The sequence below is a fragment of the Wyeomyia smithii genome, chromosome 2, assembly GCF_029784165.1.
Source record: "Wyeomyia smithii strain HCP4-BCI-WySm-NY-G18 chromosome 2, ASM2978416v1, whole genome shotgun sequence".
NCBI lineage: Eukaryota > Metazoa > Arthropoda > Insecta > Diptera > Culicidae > Wyeomyia > Wyeomyia smithii.
This window is the reverse complement of record NC_073695.1, coordinates 188,759,772-188,769,861: the sequence shown is the minus strand read 5'-3', so window position 1 is coordinate 188,769,861 and position 10,090 is coordinate 188,759,772. Positions and strand designations below refer to the sequence as shown.

Here is a 10,090-nt window from a genome sequence, read left to right as displayed (position 1 = left end):
AAGGTGAAGTTTCTTTCACACACCAAGTTCCCCAAGAACGTGCCGCTGTGGCTAGCAATCGGTAAGAAAAGGATGTCAAAGCTGCTCTTCTTTCGCTCCGGACTGGCCGTGAACGGAAGTTGCGTCGTTTATCAAGAAACACCATAAGGTCAAAAACGCGGTGTTTTAGCCGGATCTGGCATCGGTTCACTATTCGAAACGATCTTTTGAGCAGATGGAACGGCTGAATATCGATGTGGTACCCAAGTGGCGAACCCGACCAACGTCCCCAAGTTGCGTCCCATCGAGAATTTCAGGTCAAGCCTGAAGCGTAAAATCTACTCCAACAATTTCGTCGCGAAATTGATCAATAAAACGAATAAAGAATGAAAAAACAGGTCTACACGCATGTTTTCGTCCGCCATGGCGAATGTTCCGATTGACTGCCGGAAGGCTGCACGCAAGATCGTAGATTTTTTTGCGAGTTTGCTCAAAATGACCTTACCCATACGTTTTATAACTTCAAAAGGTACGTTTTTTGATGCTTGACAACTTTATCGAGACAGTAAAGAGTTTGGACGTTCCCTAAAAATGCTTTAGTTCTTCAAAGTTGAGCATGTCGAATTTAATGCTGAAAATCCTTTTATCTGCCAACTCTACCAGTGTATCGCCGCCAGTAAGATTTCTATCAGATGTAACCTCTGCAACATGTTGTAAATCCTGCCTGTGACTAGAATATTGGCCTAAATTTGTTTACTTAGACCAGTTGAGTGTGTAAACTACATACGACAGGTTACTTCTGATGGAAATCCGACGTCGGTACACTGACGTCGGTACACTGGTACTGTTGGCAGAAAAAATGATTTTCAGCATTTAATTCGACATGCTCAAATTTATACAGCTATAGCTTTTTTTAGAGACATCCTAGCCCAAGTAACAATCAAAATGCTTCTAGAATTAATTCTTGTTATATTTTTATTTTATGTTGGCTCGCATTAAAGTCTTCGATTATATTTTGGTTTTATTTGATAGTCATGAAACATGTTCCGCAAATATTCATCACAACCATTATATGCCTTCCATAATTTAACTTCAGCTTCACAGTTTTATTGTCGATTTTAAGATTGTTTTATTTTGAAATTTATAACAACCAAGTGAAACCAGAAATACACAATCTGTGAAAGTTGTATAATAGTCAGTCAGCAAGGTATATTAAAAAACCAAGCTGTAATTTGATTTCATGTTGATTGTTTGGAAGGTGTAACCTGCATTAAGATATCATTGAATAAAACATAAACAGAGAATTTTTGTTGTTAAAAAACTGATTGTCCAAGTGATTGTTTAAAATGAGTGGTTGGAAAGTATTTAAGGCAAGTGGGACATATAGAAGGAGAGTAAGACAAAACATCGCGAGAATTCGCTGTTCTTTGTCATCTCAGTATAATGTGGTGTCAAATTTTCAACAAGCTTCGACTTCGGTTCCGGAAAATGACAACGCTGAAATGGTGCAGCAGGATGATGTTATGGAACAAGACTTTTATAACGATTGTGACGCCAGCTACACTCAGAATTATCCGGAGGTGATTGATGGTGGAGATGAAGACGTCCTAGACTTTTTTAAACATTAAGAAGACGAGGCAGCTGCCAACATTGGAACAGTAAATAATAAAAAGGAATTTTCAAACAACTTTATTTTATTGACCTGAATTATGTACAGAAATACATTTTGTTATTTACGTCAAACTTGAATTCAGTTTTTCTATCCGGTGTTTACAAAATTAGATCTCATCTGGGCAGCAATCGGCTGAACTTCATGTTGGCGGATACTATATTGTAGGTTTTTTGGGCGATTCTTGTGCTTAGAAACTGTTTTCGATAGCAAACGTTGCTTGCTATTCTTCAGTACTTTAAAAAAAAAAACATCGCACATAACTTAAGTAAACGCGCTGTCAGCTTGCAAGATCAGCCTTAGAAACAGTTTACACACTTTAGTGTAAACCATAAAAGGAACTTTCATTTGAGACTCCGCTGATCCGGTATGTTCCGATGGTGTATGATCTCTGGACATTCCCGTCCAAGAGCACTGCGTCAAAAATTGCCGTGTCATTACCAGGTCGATTAAAAGATAGCAACAATCGAGGCCATTTTCCTTGCCAGTTGAACCACAGATGTAAGTCATATTTTTAATATAGTTAGCCATTACTTTTTCGTTATCCAAGCTCGCTTCTAAAGCATCCAGCGTTTCTTTTGAATCCACTGGCTTGAAATTTTCGTCAGTAGTAATAAGCGAAACGTTGTCTCGAAACTCTAAAAGAAATTCAATTTTCTCCACTTTGGTGTTAAGAAAATCCAAACCAGTTTTCAACTGGGCAAGGGTGACGACGATATTCGCCAAACTTTCAATGATGACAGCTTGATTGGCACCAGTGTCGTTTGGTGATGGCTGACTGATCGATTGGATTACGATTGTTCCGTCATTGGAATCTTGGTTCGCATACACTACATTCTCGAAAACATCATCAGTCAGTAATGATTCCTGCGGTAAAATTAGGGTTATGTCAAATAAATAAGCAAAAACAAAACTTACCGTTTGCTTTCGCGATTCATCTTGATTCTGATTGATTAAATTTGGCTGCAGAAATGCGTTTTGCAGTGCAGAATCGGAAGGAACGAACTGATTAAAATCCTTACGGATACATTTTTGGTCAACATTAATCGGTGTGATCTGCCGTCGAGGCTCCTTCATAGTAGGCGAAGAGAAATTGTTTATGTACTCCTCCGTTTCTGTGTCCGAATAAGCTTCCATTTTTGGAAGCTCGACATCTGCTTCAGCTTTTGTTTGAAATTCACGCTTCTTAGTGCATGAAATTTGCTGCCATTTGATCGTCGGTATGGAATGTCTGCACAATTTTAAATGGCATCCTAGAAGTCCGATTTGAAATTATTTTAATTTTATTAAAATTGTACAGAGTACTTACTCCATAAACGAGCAGCTTCCTGTTGTTGAATGAAAGACTGTTTACCGTATGCTCACTGACAGCGAGGTAGAGGTTGCAAATCAAAGCAGTAACTTAAGTTCTAAAGTAAAAGTAAGGTAAATCTCAATTAAAATAAAATATATATGAGGTCCCGTATTTCGGTGACAGACACATGTTTGAATGATTGTACCGGGATAATATTGAAAAATGATATCTAAAAACACATACGTGATTATCTTCTAACCGTTTTATATGAGCTTGTTAAGCTATCTACACATGCTACGTGGTCCGTACTTTATATTTTTAGGCATTCTGACAGTGTGCCATGGTTGCAACGTGAATTTGGCCTGTTGGCAGGGATGCCACATGTGCAAAATAATCTGTAATTTTACAAATTTGCAGAAAAAATCGATGACACAGAATCTATTAGCAAGTACACTAAATTAACAAATTGATTCCAGGCTATTAAAATGTATGCTACGAAGGTTGTGTTGAAGCACATTTATATTTCATGTTGCTGGGGTATTAACAAAAATCGTCGTTTATTTTAAGCTCTTTAAGTCTTACAGTCTTTCACATTTGTTTGCATTCACATCTCTGTGTTGATTTACTATTCTTTTTATTGTTTAGATCTTAATTATTTAATTGTACTGTTTCCATAAATCATTCAAAATATCAATTTTTATTATTTTTTATAAGTAATGCCAAGTTACTCAACAACAGGCTTGAATAATTTAATTTGAGCAATCTAAAATGAGACAGAAAACCAAACTGCTTTGTACAGATTTTTGGGCAGATAAGCCTAACAGTACAGATAATTAAAATTTGCCAAATGAACAAAATCAATTGTGGCAACCCTGCCTCGGTTTGCTGCAGGTATTTTGCTTCAAACGTGATTGGTTGACTTGGACAGCACGAGTGCGTGAAAATATTTCAAATGAGTTCAACAAACCGTGTTGCGAAATAGCTGGTTTTTGGCTCGATCTTTTAAAAAAGCTAAATTTTGAAAGTGAAACATAATTAACACAATTTTATTTTGATTGCAGTTTGGGGAGTTGCGATATATAAAATTTAAAAAGAATTTGAATGAAGTGCCAAGCTCTGGTAAAGAAATCATCACTTTTTCACTTTACATTATTTTTCTGTTTCAATGAAGTCTGGTGAAACTAGAGAAAATAAAAATAAAAGGATGGCAGTACAAAAATTTGTGACTACGAAGTCAAAAGAGATTTCAAAGGCTGTCAAAAGCAAAAATATGTTCTTTCTTCTTTTTCTCGTGCAAAAACCAAATAAATATCAGTACCTTCGTAGTCCCAAATAGCAATTATACCCCTGCTCGAAATTTTGTTCCGTTGAATAAAAATAAACATTTCATAAACATTAAATTTTTCTGGTTGCACTGGATTTTGCGCAGCCAAACGAAAATAATTTCCAGCAGGGAAACAAACACTCGAACGAAACTGCACTCAGCTGTCATTTTTTTCGTACCGCATTACAGTTTGAGTTTTTCGGGTGTAGTCCGGGACAGAAAACGTGCTATTTTGGTGTAGTTCGCAAAGTGAAAAAACGGCTACATGGCAAAAGTGTAGTCCTCGTGTAGCTACACCGCAAAAACGAGTTCGACATCAGATTGTGGCTCACATAACACTTGATAATCGTAACATAGGCATGATATGCTAAGTTCTGATCGATTTAAGAGAATCGGTTATAATACAGGATTTTCAATGCGTTTGAGGTTTTACTCGAAACAACATGACGTCTTCAATGGAAATAATGCAAAATTTTGGAATTGGACCTAATGTTTTCATTCTTATTTATAATATTCACGATACCACGGGTAGTTGTACAATTCTAATAATTGATTAAGGCATACATCTAGTAAAATGCAACAAATCCTAGCTTTAATTCAAGAAACTGCTTTAGCTCAGAAGAATTCAACTTTGAAAAAATACTAATATTCTGCAGAATTTCAACGGCGCGAAGTATTTACGATAAAATTCGTGACCGGTTTCACCATAAATATTTCACGGCATCTGTTTTTACATGTACGAAAACGATTAACAAGACAACAACATATTCAATATTCAATTCATATGGAAATAAAACTTAACACAATTCAGTTGGCAGTGTCGGAAGGAAATGTTTTACTGAGAAATGGAACCAAGATAAAATTTAATGCATCACAGTTAGTTTGGAGAATATATCTCTGTTAAAATTTCGAGGCCATTCTATGGCAATCAAATTGGGTTGTAAAAAACATCTGGTCGTATGGTGGAGCGCATATGAAGTTTTGACGACTTCAATAAAGCTGGGCCAACTAGCCATGATACATGTTCATAGCTGTTGTTATTAGGTTGTTATAATTGCGTGGTCGGCATTGAAAGTTTTATGTTTTGGTTGTATTACCTATTAAAAAACTTGGATATAAGCTATTTTGTTACTTGGGAGGTCTTCAGCATCTTCATCAAAGTTATTATGCATCTTAAATACTATACTTTGACATAACGTAGTGCATACATAGAGCATTACCGAGCTATTTAAAAAAGCTGGTTGTCCATACAGATTTTCATATAAATTTAAAAAGCAATGCGGCAAACGGAGACAAAACCAATCGACTTCCGGTAAGCTTAGGATTGTTTGGAACCTCAAAAGGAACCAAAAAACTTGGTTCTAGAAAATATATCACTTTGCCCCACCCTAGTGGTTATTCCCTGGGGGTAATGGTATTGGCGGTAACCCGGCGCCTGTAAGAGGGCTTCAACGACTATCGCTGCATTATCTTGAATGATGTATATTAGCTCAGCGCTGTATGGCAGCCAGCGGAAACTTCTAGCCAGTGTGACTTCTCTCTGAGGTATGGTGGGCCAGCGTGGTCCGAAGCATTAGTACTAGCAGATGCCAGGGTTACCATGAACTAAGTCCCCAACCTCCGACATTCCAGTGTCACGTCTGACGCTCCAATACAGATCAGAGATAGTCGGCCAATCTGCTGGGCATTCTGGATAGCCATGCAGAAGCACCTGCTGGGACTTCATAGTGCTCGCGCTTGGGAGCATCCATTCACCGGTGTCGTTGGACAAAATTTTTGAAACTTACTTCCGGAAATGAGTACAAATTTACAATTAGGAGGTGAGTCAGAAGTGCGTCCCAATCACCACAGGAATTCCTAAGTTGTGTAATGCCATACACGACGGAGTGTTGATGCTAAAGTAACCTGTATAGGTTGTGATCGTCGGCTTTGCGGGCGAAATACCGCTGGTGGCCTACGGCGAGTCGATCGGAGAAGTCGAGTTGACGACCGCACACTGCGAACGCAAGGTCGAGGGGTGGATGTACTCCAAGGTAGTGGAGACAAAAAATTAGTTTTAAGATCGGGTGTTCCACAAAACAACTATATTCTGTAGTGTCCAACGTACTGATAGGACATCGCAGTATTCAGCAACTTTTAAGAATCAGGGGGTCGGGAGGTACCATAGAGAAGTGAACTGCCACCTGACACAGATGCTGTCATGCTATGGTTGCTTGAGACAGTATCAAACGTTCAGCACGCGGGCTCCTCCATGTGTATCGAGTGCGTGAATGAGAAGGAAACCGCTCAACATGTGTTTTTTGTTTGTCCTCGTTTTATGCGCACAAGAAGCGACATGATAGTAGTGAGCGCACCAGGCACCCCTCCGATTAATTTAGTTCGGAAGATGTGCGAAAACCCGGTTTGTGCAGCCGCCTCTTGGAATGCCTACAACGCGTATGACGGGTCAACCACCAACACGCCAGTGGTAGCTAACTGTCCGTTTCCCGCTGGTTATCTTTTAGGTATAGGAACAAAGTACTTTCTGGCATAATACAGAACCGTCCTTCCGGTAAGATCCGGAGCTACCCTGTTTGATAGGATTCCTTAATTTCAGTTATCGAGGGAGTTAAAGTTCTTCGTCCACTTGGGTTGTACAGTCATTTCTCATGTCATCTCAGTTGTCTGCCTCTGCGCCAATCAGGTTTTCATCATGGTGCTGCTTCCATCTCTCGATCATCCCACGTTCATCCGTCAAAATACTTCCTGCTTTGTCCTCCCGCACATTTCGGTAAGTTCTCAAGAGGGGTTTCCACTCCGATGAGCTCTCCCTCATCTGACAATACTGTTGTAGGACTTTTCAAACAATCAGTGGTGGCTTCAGGAGGTTTGGGCCGTTCCAGATTTTATTGTAATGGGCGTTTCCACAGAATGTTGTTCAAAACAGAAAGTCTACGGTACACTTCTACTATCACAAGGTGGTGTTCGATGTGTAATAATCTTGGAGGCAGCGAAGTCTGTGGCTGAGGTCGTTTTCGTTCATGAGGTGGTGTGCATTAAACTTTCCGTCAACGGGTCTTAATTCCTTCTCATAGACAGCAATTTTGATATAAAGCTTAAGCAATTGTTGTACTCACATTTCAGGTGCGTGAAAAAAGCGTCCGTATCATTATTGTTACTTCCTAGATTGAGTTGGTTGAAATAGTGAAAAATAAACCTTTGGCTCGAAACGAAAATTTTTTGAAGGCTGTTCTACAACTTTGAACGTCCTCAAAGCTTATAACCGTCTATTTAAAAAAACATTTCTGAGCTCCACCATAACTCAAAAGTTGATTAAATTGTAGCTGACATTTTGCCCTACCCTACCTAGTTTATCTTAACTGGCGGTTAACGAGTCTTTTTTTTTCATTACTGAAACAACTCTGAACTTCTTACTCGTTTCCCAGTGCATTGACAAAAATTGCATTGGACATGCGATCGGACGTTGGCACCGTGAACGAATTTCTCGTTTTCTCCCATTCATCATCTGATTTAAAACGGAGCACCAGTCGGAATGCAATCGGTCAATTGGGAGTGTGCATCGTTATGCGAGCCTACCGATGGACCAGGAGATGGTGCAGATCGTGGCGGTGGCGGTGCAGTCGAAAATTATTTCATGCCAATTCTGCTGCACTTGGCACTGGCATTGGCATGGCACAGGTAAATGATATAAGGAGTGAGGTGGATTAAGGATTAGTTCACCTATTGAATTTCTTTTTTCGACATTTCAATAAACTTGTACTTTGAAAACATAAGTTTGAAGCAACTTTTTTGAGTCCAAATGTAATCAACAATGAAGAATATTTTTTATAGGAACCAGAAAATTTCATCAGAATACAGTACGATTCTCTCCGTTCCTGTATGTCCGGAATCATTTCACCACTGTCGGACCGATTACTTCCCGCAAGTGATACGGATAATTTCTCTTTCTCGGCAGCTCTGGCATCTTAATAGAGTTATTTCAACAGCCTTCAAACCTGCCATTCGTATGTGTGCCGCTGGCCCTGCCTCACCGAAATCCGAATCATGCAAGGATCATCATTTCAGGCCGAACAGGAAAAAAAACTCATCGAAAAGGACAAAGGTGAACCGCGGCCACTCTGCACCGGCGATGGCGTCTTGCACGAAATCGAAGAAACTGCGCCTCACGCCTCGTTTTACCAACGCTTTTTGACTCGAGCAGCGCGAAAAGTCAGCCCAATTTGGACCGTGATTAAATAATTTTCGAGAAAGTTTTATTTTACAGCTTAATAAGCCGGTATTTGTTTTCGGTCCTACAAAGTTTTTGTTTTGTTTTTATTTTGCCAAATACAGGAAACTGGTGACCCAACGCCAGAAACGAGAAACACGAAAATAATTGATTTGCGAGTATTTCTTCTGGACGAGGGCAGACAGACAAATGAGAAAAGATTCAGCGGCGGGTGGAAAATTGAGTTATTAACTAATTAAAAATAAAGCAAAAATTAGCTCCAACATTCGTGTGCAGCAGCAGAGTTGTTGTGATGTGGCGGCTGGTAATTTGCTGCCTCGATCAGGTAAGAAAAAAAAACGCATTAATCGCCTGCAATCAAAAGTGTTTCAAGTTAAATGAATTCCGGGAAAAAGATCAATCACGTCGGGAGGAGATGGTAGGTTTTTACGAATTTGCTTTTAGTGGGTGCTGTATTATTTTTTTTTTCTGTATGAGAAACAATAAAGCGTTGCAGGTCAGTAAACTTGATTGGACAGTGTCTGAAGTGTGGTGCTGGTATTGTTTGTGCTTTTGCCCTTGAAAAATATGTTGAAATTGCTCAGTTATGGAAATAACTACACGCTGACTTAAATTTTGCGTCATTTTGTCATAATACTTCTGAGCTGGATGTCGAACTACTTCTGCTACTAGGCCGTATTTTTACTTAGATTTAAGCACAAACTAAATTTACATCTTCAGCCTAATTTGATTTGTGATATCAATGCGAAAAAGAACCACTCCATTTGAATTACCACGTTGCCTGACCCCAGGTAAAAATCTTTTTAAAATTTCCTCGATAATATAACTAGATCGATAATGTTGACCGTGATTTGTACTATATACAAATGCAAACCATGCATTATCATTATTATTATCATTATTATTATCATTATTATTATTGTTACTATTACAATGTACAGAAAACACCCAGCCATTCTCCATTTGTTGTTTGCTTTGGTTGTTCGTCGACAGCAAATAAGCCGTTTAATGGTCAATCCCGGAGGCTGCTGAACCTCGCTGAAACTGGACCCATTCGCATAATGTTCCCACATGAGTTGAGCTGCACAGACGTTTAAAAAAAAGCATACCGTCATTGCGAGGTGCGCTTCGACTGCTCTGCTCTATCTATTTCGGATCGGTTCGTATGAATCGAAAAGATGTGTTTTCTTCGATTCCGATGATACGCCATTCGCGAGATGTGAACTGATCAGTAGGCATGTCGATCGATCCGGACAGGATTACAACTATAACAGAACGTTCGGGGCGGCTGTTCAGGGAACCTGTTTCCCACTTGTGTCCGTTTGATAGCAATCGGAAGACTGCCGCTCGATTGGGTGCAGCGTCCGTCTGCTGTTGGACAAGATGTTTATGCATGGATCATTTGCTCAGCTTATACCGACCGATAAACGAAACTTGGGAAAACGCCGAGTGAATCGAATGCGATAAATAGTCATCTGTAGGCGATTTTCGTTGAACGAATAGGGATTATCGTTTGTTTGGGTGATGTGTTTAACGTATGCGTTCTGCGCGCGATTAATTTATATGTTAATAACAAGTGTTTAAACATAAATTGGC

At 39.3% G+C, this 10,090-nt stretch overlaps 1 protein-coding gene across 1 annotated transcript; it reads right to left on the bottom strand.

Moving 5' to 3' along the window:
* Window positions 1–1,803: 1,803 nt before the first annotated feature.
* Window positions 1,804–2,785, bottom strand: LOC129720277 (uncharacterized). Its single transcript, XM_055671735.1, has 2 exons — window positions 2,567–2,785; window positions 1,804–2,515 (listed from the first exon to the last, which is right to left on the bottom strand). Exons 1-2 carry the CDS (start codon window positions 2,783–2,785, stop codon window positions 1,913–1,915), a joined length of 822 nt encoding a protein of 273 aa, XP_055527710.1. The 3' UTR covers window positions 1,804–1,912.
* Window positions 2,786–10,090: the final 7,305 nt, after the last annotated feature.

Coding starts and splice junctions, on each gene's coding strand:
- LOC129720277 (XM_055671735.1), bottom strand. CDS start 2,785: ATGGAAGCTTATTCGGACACAGAAACGGAGGAGTACATAAACAATTTC. Junction 2,516..2,566: donor ATGAATCGCGAAAGCAAACG/GTAAGTTTTGTT, acceptor ATTTTACCGCAG/GAATCATTACTGACTGATGA.